The sequence below is a fragment of the Cariama cristata genome, unplaced genomic scaffold (genome assembly GCF_000690535.1).
Source record: "Cariama cristata isolate BGI_N322 unplaced genomic scaffold, ASM69053v1 scaffold40749, whole genome shotgun sequence".
Taxonomy (NCBI): domain Eukaryota; kingdom Metazoa; phylum Chordata; class Aves; order Cariamiformes; family Cariamidae; genus Cariama; species Cariama cristata.
The window spans coordinates 1-21,596 of NW_009635945.1; the positions used below are offsets into that span (position 1 = coordinate 1).

Sequence of the window (21,596 nt, forward strand, 5' to 3'; positions counted from 1 at the left end):
TGCCCTGCGCCTTCCCCGCAACCGCCGGGCCCAGCGTGCAGGGCCCCGCCTTGGACAGATGCCTTCCGTGAGGGCGGTGCTGTACGCCGGGACGTGCGGTCGATGTCTCGTCGGCTGGGGTTTGGTTTTTTTATTTTCATAGGTAAGGCTATTTACCCAATATTGAGCCATATTTTTCTGGTGGGTTTTTCTGCAGTCTGAAATTTACTGCGAGCTTCGGTGTGGCTTGAAGGTTTGGATGATTTGAGCATTGAGAGCTGAGGGCTTGGGTTAGCGGCACCCCAGGCCGGTGGGGAGAGGGTGGGAGTTCTTCCATTGGCAAACTATCGGAGCACCTGCTGGAATGATCTGTCACGGCTTCCAGGCAGGGCTTCTGGCAGCCAAGGTGTCAGCTCGCTTCTGCGTGTTAGTTCCTCCTGTGTTAACAGCTTGTTCTGTTTGGTGACAGAGACCATGGCGGCCCAGAGGGAATGGACCCTGATGGTGTCATTGAGGTGAGCATGTGTAAACTGACTTGAGAATGGAATCACCGGTGGAGAGAGGTGTTGGATTCAATATTTTCTTTTTTTTGTTTCTCTATTACAGAGCAATTGGAATGAGATTGTTGACAATTTTGATGATATGAATTTAAAAGAATCCCTTCTGAGGGGCATTTATGCTTATGGTTTTGAGAAGCCTTCAGCTATTCAGCAGAGAGCTATTATTCCATGCATCAAAGGTATGCGGGTGATACCAACATCAAATAATTAGGAAAGTGTGGTGAAATGCACACACTGTTTTATTGGTGTGTGTGATGATAGCTATTTTTAATCATTATTGAACAAGTGATATGATGGTACACCATCTTTCGGGACTGACCTGAAATGGAGAGGACTCTTAATACTGATCACTTATTTCAAAGGGAATAAAATAAAACTAAGAACATGAATGACCTGTGTGGGAGCAGTAAATGTGTATCCTACTTTTTTTAGGGTATGATGTGATTGCTCAAGCTCAGTCAGGTACTGGCAAGACAGCCACATTTGCTATTTCCATCCTGCAGCAGTTGGAGATTGATCTCAAGGAGACCCAAGCACTAGTATTGGCCCCTACCAGAGAACTGGCTCAACAGGTATTGATAGTGTAGTTAAAAAAAAAAAAGCTGCTTGTGTGTTGCATAGGTTTCAGGTTTCACAACTGTGAGACAATAAACATACTTCTTAAGGGGCTGTAACTAACATCCATTCAGAACCCTTTTTGTGTTGAGTAATGGGGGATACAAACTGGCTTCTGTCCCACAAGTTCTCTGCCTGCTTGAAAAGTTGAGTTGATGCACGTGGAGGGTATGCTGGGGCAGGGATGCAGGAGCCAGCTGCTATGCTGTGTATAGTTCTGAGGGAGCATCTTCAGCAGAAAAACAAAATCCAAGATACACTATTAAAGCACAGTGTTCTGAGTGGAAACAAAACATACTTTTTGGAAGCTATTTGAACTTGCGTGCAGTTGTGCAACATGAAAACTGCAGTGCGCATGTGGTCACTTCATTGTTTTTTGTATTTTTGTGATGTTTTCCTGACTGAATGTTATTGCATGTCTGTTTCACTTTTAAGGCTTGGTATTCTCATTTACTAAGTGGGAATGTTTAACAAAACTTGCAGGATACTTAATTTTTCAGATGAATGTATGTCCGTAATGTGGAATCTTAAGATGAAATGTTGAACAGAACTCAAAATAGAGTAGAAAATAGATACAACTTCCTGTCTTTTTTGACTAGAATATACTCAGATGCCAGTGCTGTAGTGAAGATTCTTCTTGAAGGTAAAGCTAAACATACTAAATCAGACAGGAAAGAAATCTGAAAACCAAAAAAAGCAGATCAGTGGATGAATGATCTGATCTGATCAGAATGTTTAGCCTTTGTTCTGCTCTGAAGGCATTGGTGAGGTGAGACTTGTTTCGAAGCCTGGCATACAGCACTGCACTTGTGCACTCCTTTGTGAACTTTGTGCAAGTGCTTAAAACATGCAGGCCTTAACAGTTGAAAACTTGAGTTCGCTTCTGGAGGCCCTGCTTTTAATTTAATAATAGCAGATGCACGGTAGTCACTTCTTTAGTTCAATTAGTAAGGACAAAAATTTAACTTAAATGCCCCTCTGACTTAAGCTTTCTGTTGAACAACTTCAATAACGAGCAGTTGGGCAAAATCATTAGTAACTGTCTTTTCTAACGGTAAGGGCTGCATAGTCCTTGTTAGCTCCCTTAGCTTCCAAAGTCCATAAGCACCAATGATAACAGGGCTTAATCTTCAATGTACAAGGAACTACTACTAATGGAAGGGTTTTATTTTAGATTCAAAAGGTAATTCTGGCCCTTGGAGACTACATGGGAGCAACATGCCATGCTTGTATTGGTGGTACCAATGTTCGCAATGAAATGCAAAAACTTCAGGCTGAGGCTCCTCACATTGTGGTCGGAACTCCAGGGCGTGTGTTTGATATGTTAAACAGACGCTACCTTTGTAAGTATGAATTTAATTTTGTTCTTGGTAATAAATTTTCAATATAAATTTCACATCTGGTAAAAGCTTAAGTGTAATGTATTTGCTGTCATTATAGGGAATTGTACTGGAGAGCTTAGTCTTAAAGGACAGTGACATTAATAAAAGTATTTAGTGCATTTCTGAAATTTCATGAGATACTTTTTTTTTAATAGCACCTAAATGGATCAAAATGTTTGTTCTGGATGAAGCTGATGAAATGTTGAGCCGTGGATTTAAGGATCAAATTTATGAGATCTTTCAAAAATTGAGCACAAACATCCAGGTAAAAAAACCTTTTACGTGGTTAAATTGATGGGTGCAGATTTTGTACAGTGTAGCTGAGAAATGCTGAGTTGTCTGAATCAAAATTGGTGTCCTAGGTACATGCTAACACCAAGTAATGTATTCTAGGTGGTGTTGCTATCGGCTACAATGCCAATGGATGTGTTGGAAGTGACCAAAAAGTTCATGAGAGATCCAATACGTATTTTGGTGAAGAAGGAAGAACTGACTCTGGAGGGTATCAAGCAATTCTACATTAATGTTGAGAGAGAGGTTGGTACCACTTGTACTTGCTCTGGCTGGAGGAGTTAAGTTCTGTTACCTTCTTGTTAAAGCACTGTGCTAAAATTGCAGAAACCAAGGCTGAGCTTTGGTTTCTGTGATAATGCTAGTAGAGTACACGCAAGAAGAAGAAAAACTATGCACTGGATCAAAAATGACTAGGGTGGACCTCTTTCTTAATGTCCAGTGTCCTGTGTCTTAAGATTTGGTGCAACAGTTGATACAAAAACTGCTTAGTGTCATGTTTAATATAATTGCACACTAGAGCATACTTAACTGGTTGTTGCTTTTGAGTTACTCCTCATTTGGGATTCTTGTTTTGTACTGAACTGTCAGTGGCATGATGCATTTCCTGATCTTCTTTGTTCTGTTCAGGAATGGAAGCTGGATACTCTCTGTGATTTGTATGAGACACTGACCATTACACAGGCTGTTATTTTCCTGAATACAAGGAGAAAAGTAGACTGGCTTACAGAGAAAATGCATGCCAGGGACTTCACAGTCTCAGCTCTGGTAAGAATTGATACCTCCACATCACATCTGAAATGCTGTGTACATACTGCAAAACAAATAGCAATGAGCTACATTTGAGTGAAAAGCAGGAAAGTTATAATATAGCTGTGCAGTGCTGTATTATCGTTCCCCCTGCTTAAAGAAAAATGCTTCCTTCTATCCCTACCTGCTTTGTTCCCACGGCAGGTAGGGACGCTGGGTTTCATACATTGCTTTGGTTTTTAAAGGATATCCAGTTAGGAATATTGGAGCTGTAGTAATTGCAACTTTTTTAACCCTACAGCATGGTGACATGGACCAGAAGGAGCGGGATGTTATCATGAGAGAGTTTAGATCAGGATCGAGCCGTGTCCTGATCACCACTGACTTGCTGGTGAGTATTGCCTTACATTGAAGACATTTCTGTTTAAATCTGGTGCCAAAAGCTTCATAATTCAGTGAAGGTTCTTGTAGCCTGAACTGTTTGAAGCTTCTTGGAAGAGTAAAGACTACGCTCCACTATGGACTACACAGTTGTAGTTCATCACTAACCATGTGGTCAACAAAAGCACGGGATAAAAAACTTCACCTAAAGCTGGTGACTTGCATTAAAGACTCTCCATTGCTTTTTAGGCTCGTGGCATTGATGTGCAGCAAGTGTCACTGGTTATAAATTATGACCTGCCGACCAATCGTGAAAACTACATTCACAGGTTAGTTGGCCCTGTCGGGCAGTGGGTGTGCTACACGGAATGTCACCTCCTCCAGAAATCAGCACAGACCCTCACCTCTTCCCTTTACTCCTTGCCAGTAACAGGAGGTGTTACACATCTGTTCATTTCATAACTGCTAAAAAGCTAGTGGGGAAGAAAACAGTTGTGTTCATGCTTTAAGAAAAAAAAAAAGCCCTAACTTGCACAGCAATGGTTCTGAAACAAGGGAGCAGCAGAACTTCTGGACAATAAAACAAAGCAGTGGGAAAACTTAGATGTGTGATGAGTTCAGTGATGGCTGATCGTTCTTTTCTGAGATCTGGGGAAATTGCCAGCTACTGAACAACCTTTTTGTCATGCAGGTTGTGGAGTGTGACTGTGAAAGCCGTTACTGGCCTAGCATCTTGTCAGCAGCGTTAGCTCGATCTGCACGTCCTAGCTAATCTTCAGTTGCTGCTGCTGCTCGGTGACTAGACCTTAATAATCTTAGTAAAGTAGTTGTATAGGCCTGCCTTTGCTTCTGGAGGGCCAGCTGTGTTGATGGTTTGCGTGCCTTGGTTGCTCTTGGTGGCTCCTCTTACAGTGGGCTTCTTTCCTCTGTGGTGTGTGTCTTCTGGTAGCCATTTCCATTTTGTTTCCCTAGGCTTAGTTAACTGCTTCTAGTGACTGTCCCTAAATTAAGTAAACTGTGCTTTGTTACTTGATGTAAAAAAATACAGGAGTCGATAGCAGCAGTTGATGACACAAGATGGTGCTCAGAAACGGCGTTGACGTCATTTAGGACGTGGATTCGTAAGCGGCACAGTTTGAATAAAGAGCGAGTCGGTATTTATATATTTCTTTTGTCATGATTATTTGCTAAGTTTTGTGAGTCATTTTGGTGTATTTAGCTCTTACTGCCGAGGTGCTTTATTGTGCAGTCTGCAGGGAGGTAGAACTAATGGTGTAACTGAACTGTACTGTGATGCGTTGGTGACTGACTTGGGCTTACACAAAAATGTTGCGCTTGGATTTTTTGGTTAAAAGAAACCCCACCAAACCCTAAGTTTTCCCACTGGAAACAGTTATGTTGAATTAAAATTCTCAAGTTGAGTGTGCTGTTCCACATTAACTGGATATAATTGGATTATTTTAGGAACAGTCTGATTTTTGAACAATAGCTTAGCTTTTGTACACCATGTGCTTGGGCTTGGATGCATGTGGTATGGGCATGTTAGGTGAACGGAGGGGAGGGAGACGGAGCTAGGACTTCATACCACAGTACCGGCCATGAAATAAAGATCTTACTTTGCAGCCAAGAGGGTAACCTTTTCTGCTCTGCTACTCTCCATAGGATGGACACTTCTCCTGTACTGCTGGCACTAACTGCTAGTTTTTCCTGACCAGATGTGACTTTGGTAGCAGCTAGTCCTGTAAATACAGCATAAACTGTGGCAGATAAAAGAGCAGCAGTTAATGAATGGATCTTGCAAACATCTAAAGCGGATCAGAGTAGTTAACTTGTGTGTAAATGTGTTTTCTTTTTGTGCAGAATTGGCCGGGGTGGTCGTTTTGGCAGAAAAGGTGTGGCTATCAATTTTGTCACTGAAGAGGACAAGAGGATCCTGCGTGACATTGAGACTTTCTACAATACTACAGTGGAGGAGATGCCGATGAATGTGGCTGATCTCATTTAATCCCTGGGATGAGGTGTTTTTGAATGCAGTGCTCGCTGTTGCTGAATAGGCGATTCACAACGTGCATTGTGCTTCTTTCTTTGGGGATATATTGAATCTTGTCTCAATGCTCATAACGGATCAGAAATACAGATATTTGATAAGAGAAGCGACTCTTTGTCGTGAGCTCTTGTGGGGAAAGCCATTGGCTTTATCCACTTTAGGGTTAGACTGTTGGGGTTGGGTGGAAAGTCATGGGGTCTGTAAATTTTTTCTTTATTAGAAATTTATTTCCTAGTTCCATAGAAGTGGTTGTATTAGATGTTCTTTATCATTTAATAATTTACTTATGGACTAAAAGATATAAGTGCTGTATAAAGTCAGCCAATTATGTTAAACTAGCCTACCTTCCTTTATTGTATGTACTTACACTTCAGATTGAATTGGAAAGGCCTTTCAAAATCTCTAAACTTTTATAAGAGCATTAAAATGCATTTTTGTTTCATATGTATTTATTCAATAAAGTATTTAATTAGTGGTAAGTGTGATCTGGACCCTGTTGCTAAGCCCCAGCAAGCAAGCAATCATACTATTGTCTTAGTTAGGGTTAAACCCAGTAAAATTTGCCATATTGCACATGTCTTAATGAAGTTTGAATGTTCAATAAAATACTTCTATATTCACTTAAATTGTAAATAGTTGCTTCTTGGTTAGAGGGGTGTCTTGCTTCTAGGGGGGAGGGTGATAGCAGCTGTGAAGTGTGGAAGGCCGAAGTGCCAGCTGCTGCCAGGGCTCAGCAGACAGGTTTGTGCTCAGCCTCTGGCCCTCTGCTCCTAGGCTTCTGCGTGGTTCTTGGCAATTGCAGGGGCTGTGTCTGGAGTAGTACCTCAGACTAGGAAAGGGTGAGCTTGAGACACCTCACGGGTGATGGACATGTGCCCGTAACACTAAAATACCCTTTCATCAGTAGAAAATAGCTCACTTAACTGGTACTGATGTGATGTAAAAGCCTGCTGCCCCCATTTATGCTTATTTCTGTGCAAGACTTTTTTTTTTTTACTGCATTCAGGAAGGTGGGAGTAGAGGGAGTCACAGAGTCTGACAAGTGTTCAAAGTAGCATCTATCAAGGGAACAGACTCCCCCACTGACAGCTGTGTTCTTTACAGGGGTAATGGCGTTAAAAACCAGTTTTGTGAGCAAGAATGGAGTAAGATGCTTGGGAAAATCTAAGCGGTGTTTAGAAGATGACCTACCCTTTAGCCCACATTTTTTCTTACATAGCTGGAGTAAAAATAAAAGTGTTGCAATACATTTAGTAGAAAGTGATTTTTGCAGCATTCTAATGCTAAAAGAAGATGGAGGTGGCAGGGGATGTGTTCCCTCAGGAGCTGGGTTGCACCTGAAGCCTTGTGTTCAGTAAAGATGTGATCGTTTTGCAAAGTCAATACTTCCAAAACCAAACAATGAGTTACTCCTTTGAGCCCACGTTGTTTCTTGCTCTTCCAGCTGATGATGACTGAAGTAGAGCATGTATACGCTCCTTTTTGATGCATTTACCTTTCCCTGTGAAAGTCTACAACAAGGAAGTGCAAAGCAGGAGCATTACTGGCCCCTCAGCAGCCAGAAGAAAAAAAAAACAACACTCCAGCATGAGCTTTTCCAACTGCTGAGCAGTCCTTTTATTGCAAAAAAGAGTACAAAAGTACACAGGTCCCTGCTCTCGGAACCTCAGCCACCCATGGAACAAGCAGCTGCTCTGCTCTGTCGCCAGCCACTGCTGGCGGAGTTAGGTGTTCTGCGTTAGCTGCTGCATCACAAGGGCGCAGAGACTCACCAACTGCAAGTATTCATCAGCACCATCTGCCAAGCATTTGTCTACTTCCTGCAAACAGTAAAGAGAAGGTAAAACCCTCTTAAAATGGTGGTGCTCAAGACAGCTGTCTGAGGTTACCACAGAGAGCACCAAGATGGAAGTTTGCCAACTGTTCACTTAATTGGCAACACCTTCTCCAGCAGTCACACATCACATACCCATCGTACCCAAATGGGAAAAATGACTTCTCTGGCCTCCATCTTCTTGAGGAGGCCGACACGTAACAGTTCATACGCAGGAAGGGACGCACCATTTGCTCTGCAACTAACTGCTAGGAGCATCACTCTGCAGGTCATCAACGCTATCTGCTTCTCTTCAGCAAATTTAGCAAAACTTCACCACAGCTATCTTTTCTTCTTGGTGGAAGTTTAGCATGTTAATGTACTTCTTTTTTTTTAAAAAAAGGCATATTTTACACACCAGAACAAAAACCTGGATTTTGCAGCTCCTAATTTTTTTTTTTAAAGTGCTGACTTTAATCTCATCTTAATTTTCCCTCCTACTTTATATGAAGAAAAAAAACCCCAAACCAAACTCAGAAACCTCTTCCTCAAGTCCCATTAGAACAATATAATATGGCTAATAATTCACTTAACTGGATTTCAATTCCTTCTCATGAAATTTCTCAGGACAAAAATTTAGGTTCTGCCAAGAAACATGCAGAACTAAATAAAATCAAAATAAAGCAGCATGTATACTTCTTGGAGGAGAGAGTGCATAAAAAAATTAATCATAGAATCAAAGAATGGTTTGGTTGGAAGGGACCTTAAAGATCATGCAGTTCCAGCCCCATCCAGCCTGGCCTTGAACACTTCCAGGGATGGGGCACCCACAGCTTCGCTGGGCAACCTGGGCCAGGGCCTCACTACCCTCATGGTGAAGAATTTCTTCCTCATATCTAATCTAAATCTTCCCTCTTCCAGTTTAAAGCCATTGCCCCTTGTCCTATCACTCCAAGCCCTTGTAAAAAGTCCCTCCCCAGCTTTCTTGTAGGCCCCCTTTAGGTACTGGAAGGCTGCTCTAAGGTCTCCCCAGAGCCTTCTCTTCTCCAGGCTGAACAACCCCAGGTCTCTCAGCCTGTCTTCATAGGAGACGGGGAAATGAATGTGTCGGGTTTTGTTGTTTGGTTTTTTTTTAACTCAAGCTACAGACTTACCGCAAGTTTCTCAACTATGACAGATTTCTGCTTGTCAGTGTAATCTTTGCTCTCAACAACAGTATCATGCAGCTGGTTTACAAGCTGAGCAACAGCATACCCTTCGTTTATGAGGTTCTGTGTCAGGGAGAGAAGAAAATGGAAATAATTCAGCAGCAGAAACACCACAAAATGGAAAACCAATGTGAAAAATTCTGTCTGAACTGAAAGACTTTACTGAAATTTAATACGGATTTTTTAAATTTTAGAGGACAAGTCAGTAGTTTGTATACAGTCCAGCATTCTGCCTGACAGTGACCTGAAGTGAGCACCTAGGAAAGACTTCAAGAGCATGGCAGGCGTATAGCAATATTTTTGCCAAATATTCTTCCAGCTTTTGACAATTTACATCTCAGAGATTTTGTGAGCTAGAGACATTTTAAGCATTTAACAACCTCCACTGAACCTGTCCAATCTTATTCTAAAATTAGGAAAGCTTAGCATCCACAGCATCATGTGGCAGTTTCACAGCCTTCACATTTTAAAGTGCCACCTACTTTGATTTATGTTCTTCATCTGGTAGTTGCTAGCCTCAGGCATACAGAGATCTGTAAGGCCAAACCTTTTTTTAATGAAATAAAAACCATAGCAACTAAAGACAGCTTCTTTTTTTTTTTTTTTTAAAATCAGTAGTGCCCAGTTACAAAACCAGCAAATACTGAGAACAGTAGTCCATGAAGCCATTTAGGCCCAGAGAAGTTTATGAAAACAGAAAAAGAGTTGATCCAGCCTTATTTTTCTGTACAGCAAAATACAGATGCATGCTTTACAGAAGTATGCATTCAAATTGTGTCAACTGCGTATCGAGCCCTAATATTTGAAATAAAACCCCACCATGAAGTACCTACTCTGGAAACTGGAGAACAGTTCCAAATTAGTACATTACATTAGATCATGGTTTGATGAAAGACAATACCAGCTCTAAGGATTTAGAAAATCTGTATCATCACCTCTTAAGGTCAACACATTTTCAGACATCATGGTAAGCAAATGTGAAAGTGTAAGGCAGTGACATCTGCACAAATCCTTGCACAATAATTCTAAGAACTGCTGCAAGTTTACAGGAGAATAAATCCTGACTCAAAACCAGAGGTCCTGCCAAAACTATCAGATGAGGCTCAGCCAAGGAAAAAGCAGGAGGCTGACCAATACTGGCTTTTTTCATACAGGCATGGAACATTTCACTGGAAGGGAGAATGGTACTGTAGCATGCTCCTCTCTGTCAGGGACAACTCCTTGATTTAAAATCCAGTTCAAGACTGCCTGAGCCTCCTTTGAAGAATGGGAAATTCCTAATCTCCTGAGTTTAAAGAGAGTAAGAACCTTTTCTGTGTTAAAGAAAAGAAATCCACCTCTATAAACAGTAGCTTGTGCCTTCTCCAGCAAGATCTATTTTAAGTCACTGAGGTTTATAAAACAAACTTAATCACTAGTGTACTGTAAGATTAACATGAAATATTTTAAAACTGAAGACTTATTACAGGTTTATTCAGATACTTCTCATCTAACACAGCTTCCGTGTAATGAAGAAGCTGACTAGTCCAGTCCACTGGAGATAACAGTTCTAAAAGGCCTGAGCCAAGTGTCTCACTAGGAATTCCTACTCTGCCTAATTCAGCCTAACAGCTCCGCATGTCATCGGTTCAACTCAGGAGAAAGTCAGAGTCACATCGGTACGGAATCTTACTTGCAGCTTTGACAGCTCTTCCTCAGAAGGGACAGACCAGGGTACTAACTGGTAAAAAGACATGCTTCCTGAAATGGGCATCCTGACTGACCTGAGGCCAAACATTTTCAGCTGCAGTCCAGCAACAAAGGATTCACAGGGCAGTGACCTAGAAAAATACCCAGGCTAGAGAACTAAGAGGACTCTACCTTTGCCAGTGTTTCCAGTTTCTCAAATGAACCACTCTGGCAGACAGATAGCAGTTCATCAGTTGTTTCTTTAGGGATGACCTGTAACAAGAAGTTACATTTCTTAATTTCAACTTTGTACACTTAAAATTGAAGTTGACGCTTACAGTAACAGATACAAACCGTTAACGAAGGAGGCCATTTTAGCATTTCATTCCTCTACACACCCAACCACTTTCAAGCAAGTATGTCAGACAGATTAGCTAAGTTTTTAAGAGTGAGAGCTAGGCTGTAATATTTGTCCTATATTGGTGATATTAAAATAAAAACTATATAATGATAGTAAATTGTCAAAGTCACCTTCATAAATCCAACAAACAATTGCTTATTCAGGACACTGACTAAATGGAGACCTACTTCAACAATTAGATCAGCCAATGCTTTCTGTATCATTCTACACCCAAGCAAAACAGCAAATCAGTTCTCTCTCCAGTGACGCACCAGGGACATACAAAAAAAGCCCAATGCAACAAGATCAGACAATAAATCAGGAGGAAAAAAGTTGACAGATGCTATTATTTCACCTCGAGTAGGGATGCACTGCCCACATTCTCCCCTCTACTCATTGTCATTCCTGTCAGTTGAGCGTCTGGACAGTTCAGTTTAAAGGCTTCTTTATTAATCTTTTGTACTAAGGTCACTCCAGGGTCACAAAAGTTACATACGACCAAGAACTCGAAGTCTTTGCAAAGATGTAAAGTTGGGCTCCTTTGGTTTAAACAAGCATTATTCAATAATGGAATTTCATGCTTCTCTTTCCTATCATTACAGTCAATTTCTGCCAGGTTTCTTAGAAATTGTGATTTACAGATATCTGTAAGTGAAATCCAGCTCTTCTACAGCTAGATACACAAAACTGAATAACAAGCTCACTGAGCAAATTGTTTAAAACCGTTCTGTAAAACATCCACAGCAGCAATTGCCTCTGGTTCCACCAAAGCAAAAATCTCAGAACCCTTACAATTAGCCATGATGGTAGCACCTTCAAGGGAAGCGAGTCCATCATTAAAGCCCATTTATTTTCCAGCTCCTCAACTCCTAATCTCACATTTCTTGCTTCAGAGAGTGTTTTGTTGCTATAGGAACAAGTTTTATTCAATGCATTTCCTCTCAGGTTTCTCCTGTCCCTGCCAGTATTATCTATGTTGTTCTAGAAGAAATCACTGCCGTTTTGATAAAAGCAAGATCTACACAGATCCTTGAAGAGACACTGTTGCTGTGAACGTTAAGTTGCAAATGAGCTGCTACTGAAAGTCATTCCCCTATGGTGTTTCCAAACCATATTTTGCAACGCTCTATACTTATATACACACACACATATATAAAAGCATGCGAAGAAGATGTTCTAGTCTACTGTCCCACAAAAGGCCATACATCTTGCATTCACTCATGGGCAGGATTTTTCAACTTCAATTATAAGACTACTTTACAGTTTTCCTTGACTTACAGAATAAGTTGCTAGAAACTTGCTATGTAATAACAGTACAGAATCAAGCAGTCTTTAAAATTCTGGTGGATAGTGTATCAGTAACACACTGCAATACTAATGGGTATATTTTTAATCTAACTTTGAGCAAAGATAGATACAGTTAGCAAGTAGATTTACTACACAAATGTTTTTCAGACTAATTACAGGAGAAACCGTAAAGCGTAGCTTACCCCAGCAATTTCAGTAACTATCTTCTCTGTGATCTCTTTCCCACCCATTAGGCGAGTGGCACTTTGAAGAAAAGTAATTGCTTTTCGTAAGTCCCCTTCTGACACTTTAACAAGGTACGATACTGCCTGAAAAATAATGTCAGAAAATGCCAAGTTACATGTTCACTGTTAATTAGAATCCAGTACACTTTCTCAGCACATTGATTTTAAAACATCAAGTAGTGCCTAAAGCAGATCATCACAGACAGGCACAATACACGACTTACAAAGCAATCTCTCTACTAATATAAACGTGCACTGACAATTTCAGAATGAAGCACGGTTTAATGCAAGTATACTCAGCACAGAACAAAAAGCCCTACAGTTTTGTTTCCACTTTCTCTGGTGGACATTTCTCTAGTTTTGGGAAGACTGTTAAGATTCATCCCATTTATGGTAGGAGAATAATATCTAAATGATTTAGTTTTTTGTATTTATATTTTGTACTTAATACAATTGAGTAGTCTGGAAAAGTAGGCTGACTTAGCCCCTTTCACTGCAATGCAATTATGCACTAGATTAAGAAATAAAATCATGGCAACCATGAAGTTACCTCACTACTGATTTTCACATGTTCCTTCTCAGAAACCTCCAATAGCCTCTGCTGTTGGATTTTGTCTGACAAAGGCTTGAAGCGAAATTTGGAGCATCGAGATGTTAAAGGTTCAATTATTCTGAAAGAAAGGAAGGTAAGTGTTTGGCAAACAAATGCACAGGTCAAGTTCATACAGACGAAGCTATCAGGGCAGAAATGAGCAACACAACCTTAAAACTGCGACACTGTAAAAAATAAAAGTTGAAATCTAAACATTGTCTTCAGTCTTGTATTCACATAGCTACATGTCTATTAAGTGAAAACTATGAAAACTAGATATCAACCTCTCAAAAAGGTGGGGGGGGGGGGGAAAGACTACAGAACAGGAAGGGCAACAAGTCCAAATAAGCAACAAATTCCACACACACCTGCTGATGTAGTTACAAATAAGGCAGAAACGAGTTGTTTTAGATTCTTTTTCCATTGTCCGTCTTAAGGCTGCTTGGGCTGCTGAAGTCATTGAGTCTGCTTCATCCAGGATTACAATTTTAAAAGGAGGACAAGCTTTACCACTAGAAAATAAGAAATGTGTTATCCAGGAGACATGCAATGTATAGACCAAGTCAAAAAAATAAAATAAAAAAACCCCAAAACACTGCAAATAGCAAGTCATATTTTACTTAAGTATTTATACCTGATAAATAGAACATATTCAGAGGTTCAATCTTCTTTGATTATTTTTAGATAAAGGACCAATATTTGTAATAAAGGGGGGGACTGAGTTCCCATAGAAAGACCGATACTTGAATACTGCAAAAGTCCTCTAAAACATGCAGTCTTGCTTTAAGTTCTTCTTTTAACAACTAATGCAGCTCTTCTTTTTACAGGTTTCCCGATTCCCTGAACTTCAAAGAACACTGCAACAGATTAATTTCAGTACACAAGACCATTTCTTGCCAGATAGTCCTGGCATGCAGTTTCTTCCTGCTACGTTCCACAATCTGTTTTTTCCACACATACGGCTTTGCTTGCACAGGGATTCTCACCACCCAACACCAGCATCTTGTTAGCATCTTATAAACTAGTACCCATCTTGTATGAGATGCTGCAGATTAGAGGTATTAAAGAAGTAACTTCCACCACGATTTACCTAAAGAAGCTTTTCTGTGATAGTCAGACAACATTTGCAAAGGCTACAACATATCACCAAATCCAGAAGGCTTGATCTTTTGGGGTTTTCCCTATTTGCCTCTCTCTAACTCTAACAGCACTAGTAAAAGTTCCTCCCAGGTATTCAAACTCTCAACATGAAATCACATGAAGTCAAAGCCTAGCCAAAGCACTCTGTGTGTTGCAAACTTCTGGACAGTGCTAACCCATCATTTATACTAGAATTATAAAGTTAACCTAAATTAAACTGACCACATGCTTTGTCCTAAGCAAGAGGGGTTTGACCCAGCACTTACTCTGAACGGCTTCCAGATGCAGTTAGCTGAGCAAAAGCCTTCACTTTTTCTCGAATCACTTGTATTCCACGCTCATCAGAAGCATTTAACTCAAGGACTCTTTGCCGGAATAATTCAGGCCTGCAAAATTTTTATTACAACATGTTAACTGCTAACTCTTGTAATGATACATGATAAAGTATATCAACAACCCTTCTGGCCTTTTTGAATGGCAAGTATTATTTTTGCCAGCATTACTAAATAACATACTTTCTTAAAAGACAGTTAAATTGAGATCATTAAATGTTAGGTATGAATCTCCATTAGCTATTTTCACAATTGCCTCCCAGACTGCAGAAAATAATGAACTGTAAAATTACATCAGTTATTCAGGAAAAAAAAAAAAGTAGGAAGTTGGCTTCATAAGTTCAGAGCACTATTACATGCCTTTCTACTTATATGCTGTGAGCAATGTGGAAGAACAAGTAAAATGCCCAGATATAGTCACTGGCAGTGCTCTGCCATTGCAATACTACCAGAAAGAAATCTCTAGAAAGTATAATACAGGCAGTATTTAGCAGCAGTACTATACAGCAGCACCTCTGATTAAAAAAAAAAAAAAAGAATACAGGGGATTTTAAGTTCTGGGAATTCAAATGGACACACAATGTTGAATTGTCTTCCTACTATTAAGCCAGAAGTGGTTCTTTCCAAAAAAACAACACGAGCCAAAAATTAAAGATGACAGTGGGGGGCAAGGGAGGAGGTACTAAAGTCAACGACAGATTTGATCACAACATCAAACCAGCTTCTCATCCATTTTTTGCTTATGGGTCACTGAATTTACTACTCAAAAACTCCGATGTGCTACAAGTAAGTTGATGAATATACACATACCAAATTTTAGTCTGACTCCCAATATTACTTCCACACACAATTCAATGGTGCATAATGCAAAGACTACAATTCAGACATTTTATGAAGTACTTTGAGATCTATGGGTAGCTAACAACTTACTGAATGTACCATTAAAATTGGAATTCCTTTACAAAGTTCAGTAAAGCATTTACAAGCCATTTTCTTCATACTCTCTGCTATAGGGTTACATGGGTGCTAGTCTGAAGTGTTCTAAGTCTATACTGGTAACAGAAATCAAAGACTTGTGACAGGACAAAAGAGAGAGACCTCTCCTGTCAGAGCTGAATTAGAATATGAAGATATTCCTGAAAAAGAAAGACCTACAAGCTACGTAAGAACATGCAATGACCAGAGCCACTCCGTCACATGATTAGAAGACAAGTCATAGTTGAATACACCAAAGCAACTTGATTCCAACTTACCCATAGAGTTCTCTAGCAGCTGCCAAAATAGTGGAAGTCTTTCCAGTTCCAGGTGGGCCATAGAACAATAGGTTGGGAAGCTGAAACAGCAAGGCACCATTTTTAAGAAAACCAAATAACCAAAACAAACCACAAACAGGAAAACCTACTGAAAATCCGAGCACGTAACAGAACAGAAACTATCTACTCTTCTCGGTAAATAATATTAAGTCTTTCACTTCTAGGTCATTGCACATAGTGCTCTAGAAGAGGACAAACAGTTACTGTTTATAATAAAGCATGAACAAGCTGTTATTTGGTGGCATCATCACATGTTCTATCAAAACTGATAATTCAATTTTGATACTACTTGATATTTTATTTTGACATATTCCCTCCAGGTCATGTCTGAGATCACCAAAGTCTACAAAACTTACTGTTATGACTGCAGTGACATGCAAATTTATCCAAGGATGCCCTTCAAACAGTCTGGATAATACTAGCAGCGCAGTTGTGACAAAATCCGTCACAGGTTAACTATCCCTTGCTTTCTTAGCTCCCCAGACCGCCTTTTCAAGCCATGCTGAGAATTCTGTGCTGCCATTGAGTCCACTGCAAGAAGTACAAGGAAGTTTGTGAATGTCTGCACCATACTGCAGTGAGTGCAACCCAGACATAGCCTAACACGATCACAGAGATGCTTGCAACGACTGACTGGAATGCATACTGCTGGCAAATTTCTACATCCATCCAAGGATTTTTTCAAAGGAGGAGACCAGTGGCATTTCTTTAAGAGATTAGGTTAACTCATCTTTCAAATAATTTAATTAATAACCTTAGCATGAAAAATAGGAATGCATTAAAGAAATACGCTGACACAGGAAGATCAAAGCAGCACAGCAATGACTGCAGTAATAATTATAGAATGACACTTAGCGGCACAAAGCATAAAATCTCACAATTTAAGAATATAACTAAATATCTGCTAGATGTCTGGAATTCATCAGCTGGAGTAAAATAAAAGCTGACTTTGTTTGGTCTGTCTGTCAGAGAAACAGTATAAGCCTGGTGGTCCTAGGATGCGCACCTTCAATACAGATGGAAAATTGTTCATACTAATAAGACTTCATCTGGAAAGCTACACACAGTTCAGGTCATCCTCAGTCAAGGATGATGAATCCAAACTGGGAAAGATGATTAAAGGAGTGAAGAGCCTATCTTATGAGAAATGACTTTTTTTTTTTTAAAAGAGTTTGATTCAGTTAGCTCAGCAAAACAAAAGCTGAGAGGGAATATGACTGACCTCCATTAAAATATCAGAGCAACACAGGGACAAAGAACAAAGTTGGCATAAACCGAATTTGTGTTAAGTTAGCCATGACTAAATTTTGGCTGAAACCAAGAAGCTTTCTAATTAGCATAGGAGTGATAGCTTTCTATACTACTATTTCAAGTAATTCCTCTTACAAATTATCAGGCTGCACTTTAAAACTGTTGCCTCTGACAGCAGTGGATGTTCCAATTCTACATTCTTAGAACAAGAACCAGAGTCCCCTCTGATCAATATCAAAAAGACAAATCTCTCAGTGTGACTTGATTTCCAGCCCTTAATAAATGTTCTATTTTTGAAAAGAGTCAACTAAAATTAGATTAAAGAATTTTATGCTGAATATAGCTAGCAATGCAGACAGAATGGGAACAGCAAAACCAAAGATGCCCAAAGAGCAGAGAAAAATGCAGGACTACACAATCCATAATCAGAAAACGAAACAGAGACAGACTAGTTTCGTAACAAGCATCCCATTTTAACAACTAAGACAAGACATAGAGAACCAATTCAACTGTGTATGTACTGTAAAAGTAGAGATAGAAGAATTTCAATCTTCAATCAATTTATAGTAAACAAATCTATTTCAAGTTTTGCCCGCTCTTTCTGCCAATTATCCATTGCTTGTTTCCCTAGTTACTAAAAAGTAAACAGCATCCAGTACTAACAAATGTTTTTTCAAGTTTAATTAGATACCACAACAATATTATCCCCCTATATCTTTTAGGAAAGCTCCAGGGAGAGCAAATGTTTACTGAATGACAGCTGAAAATTCACCAACCACCATGTTAGGTTAGCACACTGCAAGGATAGACATTTTTGTGGAGATTCATAATTTCATGCCTCTGTGCTAATTCACACTTCACTAGCTCTCAAAACAAGCATTAGCAGGTAAAAAGTTTTAATAAGAATCTGTTTCCTAATTCCATTAAACCCATACTTTAATATTGTTTCTGTTTCAACCTCATTTACGCTTGTTTCTCACTGAAATTATCACCAGTATTTGCATTACTTTTTCACCAAGCACAGCCTAATCCTTTATGTAACTGTGGCAGTATTTTTAAACAGTCTGCAACCTGATCTGGTTATCCATTTTTCCATGCTTGCCAGGAGTAAGCAGGATACCTGCAGGCATCACCCTGCTTATGTGAAAGTTACTGCACATACTGCAAAGCCCAACTCCTTTTTTCTAGAAGTTTCAGTACAAGTGAAGATGTAAACCGCAATGATAATCCTATACCTAACTCTCTTTTAAGTCGTTAAAATATCATCAAGTAAATGAAAATTAAAGAATACAATGACACTTCTCAGTTTCTTTGCAAAAAGCAATAACAAATCAACAGTCCTGGCAGACAGAAATCAGCTTCCCCAGTTCAAAACCACTCAGACTCTGGTCTCCCCAGTTTATAACAAGACAGATGCTTGTTATTGCAGATGGAGATATATCAGGGACTTGAAAGTTCTGCTCCACTTAGCAGCTCCTAAACCAAGGCCCACAAATACAGGCCAATCAACAAAGGACTGGCTCTCCATTTTCAACACTAAGGTTTAAATAAAGCACATTACACAAACCTACAGCGTTGTCACAGCTGTTTCTTTGATCTCACCAGATCTCCAAATTCAGTAAGAACTTCTGAAATAAGTACCAGCCACCTCAGACTTTAAATTACACTTTTGCCTTTTTGACAGAATGAGTCCTTTCAAGAAGTAATAAAAATGTCCAAATCTTAAAAGCGTCAAATACTTTAAAGTACTTGCATGATTTTGTTCTCGAACGCCTTGCTGAGTTTAGGCAGCTATGGCAAAATACAAAGCCTGTAACCATAAGCAGAAATTATAATTTGTCTTTTCAAGTCAGGAGGCAAAAAGTCAACACAAGTGTACTAGGCTCATAATCCGAGAAACATTGCTGATCCAGAAGCTGTAAGGTTTTAAATAGCTGTTGCTCAAAATAGAAATTCACAACCCATCACCTAAGCGATGTTACATGACTGATATGTCCAGACAGAATAGGTGGCAGTGCCTCATTTCTCCTTAGCTGTTAATAGTTTCTTACTCATTACCTCAACTGTACAAATACTGTAATATAGCAGCATTGCTGTTGAAACCCAGATTTCTATGGGTACAATATTACATGACAAGGACACATTACAACAGCATTCTCAACAGCAGCAAAGTAAATTGAATGGGGAGACATGAACTAAAGAAAGAAATTACACAAGTCTTTCCCAGTTCGGTCATACCAAACTCATTTTTGGCTCCCTGTCTTCAAACAAATAAGCCACTTATGTTTTTGCAAGTTCTGATTAAATAAATATTTTCAGATAGAAATAGACTCATATTAGTCAAAAACAGAACTGCAGAGCAAATTATCTTACAGTAAAACTTTCAAATACAAAAGACTATCTGTGCATATTGTGCATCAGAGCACACTACCAGTGAAAGGTTTCTTGCATAAAACTCTGAAAGGTCTAAATTGTTTCTTTTAACTCCTGGTAAGCAGACAGCCATATCACAAATGCCATTGGTAAAACATCCTCATCAACCACTTCAGCTGGCACTAGCAGTCCATGAAAACAGAAACAGCTTTTGGAGCTGGTTTTTTTTCACCTTTCTAGGTGAAACATGGAGCAAAAAATGTCTCAGCACCTACAAAGGAAGGAATTGTCCAGATTTGCAAAAAACCACAGCCATCGCGTGGCTACCTACTTTATTTCTCCCTTCACCTCCTCATCACCTGGTTTGAAGGAACTAATCATCATTCATACTGAATATTTACTAAATTTTATCCAAAAGCAAATGCAAGTGTAAACAGAAGCAATTGAAAATGCTCTGTGCATCTTCTTTATAATCTTAGGTCACAGAAGCCAACACTGCAGTGAAGTTAGTGCAACTGTTATACTTGGATTTCCAAAGCCAAAGAGACTTACTTGGAAACTGTAACCCAAAAAATTTGGGGATCACTATCTAAGTAGCAGACCTGACACTTGTAACTTAAACTTCCGTTGTTAGCAAATGGTATATTTGTTTTAATGTTTAGCAGTTTCATAGAAGCACTGATAGATCACTAGAACTGTTTAGGAAAAACTGGCAATCCAGACTTTTCTATGAAAGAAAAATTTCCCCTCTCCTCTTAAACACGAATGTCAAAAGTACTGGCTGAACAGTAGTGTAGAGACAACAAAAGCCTTTCCAGATTTGAAACTATTAACAAGAAGTTTACCAGTTAAGTTTTTGCAGAAAAATTCCAAACTGCATCACAGAGCTGACTATTTTACAATGTTTAGAGGGCTGGAAACATCATAAATTTCACACATATATCACAACATACTACGAGGAAGTCACTTAGCTTGCTTGTAAAGTACCACTGTAAAAATGACCATTGCTGAGTTAGAAAAGAGAAGTTTTCATTACCACTGGCTAAAGTTTCTCCCTAAACATACTGATTGGGTAGATGTTATCATTACACTCACATCAGCACCTTCCAAGGATTTTTTCAGCACAGCAACAACTTCATCCTGGAAGGCAACTTCATCCACATTTTTGGGACGACTAAATAAAAAGACATTAAATGCAATTTATTAGCTAACAAAATTTCAGAAGAAAATGGAAACTGATAAAAACAACATTTCCCTTTCTGATTACATCAGGTACTGAAGAATCACAGTGAATTTTGTAGCTGAGGTCAAAATCATAAGAGTACATCTGTCTAATGCCTCTAGTCTGTATTATTGAAGTGATTTAATTTCTCAGGAAGCTGTTTGTCTATTTCTATTGTAAACACCTGCCTGAGCTGGTTTTAGAAGCAGAACTGTATTGCAGCCTGCAATATTTTACCACTTTGTAAGCTGACAAAAGGCTTCTCAAAAACGAAGCGTTTAATGCCCTTCTGCACCAAGCCACAGTGATGAAACTGCACGGCTTGACACGGGCAATGGAAGCATTTTCTGCTCAGTAACACCAACAAAAAGCTCTTACAGTAATTCATAGTGCTGGCTTTCCCCCCATAACAGAAGAAGTTAAAGCTGTACTCCTAGGTGGAGACACCTACAGCTGCAACCCCCTTTGATATGCACCCACTCCCTTGTCCACACCACCCTTCCAGAGCCAAAACTCCCCACGATCAGCCACTGCCACCCAGGCCAGCGACCCCCACTGCCCCAGAAAAGCCCTTACTATTTCTCCACCCAAGGGATGGGTTTGAGCCTCTTGCCCTCCCCGCTGCTCCCCGCTGCGCCGGCCGCGCCCCTCTCCTTAGCAGCGAGGGGCTTGGTGCTGATGGAAGACGGGCCTTTGAGGAAGGCCTGCATGGCTCCAACTGGGCTGGGCTGGGCTGGGCTGGGCTGG

General features: G+C 39.8%; 2 protein-coding genes across 2 annotated transcripts; one reads left to right on the forward strand and one right to left on the reverse strand.

The window, feature by feature from the left end:
• Window positions 1–445: 445 nt before the first annotated feature.
• On the forward strand, window positions 446–6,631 carry EIF4A2 (eukaryotic translation initiation factor 4A2). The gene is made up of 10 exons (XM_009707720.1): window positions 446–494; window positions 586–718; window positions 972–1,111; window positions 2,329–2,497; window positions 2,692–2,801; window positions 2,930–3,073; window positions 3,458–3,595; window positions 3,879–3,968; window positions 4,208–4,287; window positions 5,819–6,631. The coding sequence occupies exons 1-10, from the start codon at window positions 471–473 to the stop codon at window positions 5,961–5,963; spliced, it is 1,173 nt and encodes a 390-aa protein (XP_009706022.1). The 5' UTR covers window positions 446–470; the 3' UTR covers window positions 5,964–6,631.
• Window positions 6,632–7,710: 1,079 nt separating this feature from the next.
• Window positions 7,711–21,589, reverse strand: RFC4 (replication factor C (activator 1) 4, 37kDa). Its single transcript, XM_009707721.1, has 10 exons — window positions 21,426–21,589; window positions 20,723–20,801; window positions 15,944–16,023; window positions 14,625–14,744; window positions 13,587–13,730; window positions 13,177–13,297; window positions 12,585–12,710; window positions 10,887–10,967; window positions 8,973–9,089; window positions 7,711–7,825 (listed from the first exon to the last, which is right to left on the reverse strand). Exons 1-10 carry the CDS (start codon window positions 21,557–21,559, stop codon window positions 7,730–7,732), a joined length of 1,098 nt encoding a protein of 365 aa, XP_009706023.1. The 5' UTR covers window positions 21,560–21,589; the 3' UTR covers window positions 7,711–7,729.
• Between the last annotated feature and the right edge of the window lie 7 nt (window positions 21,590–21,596).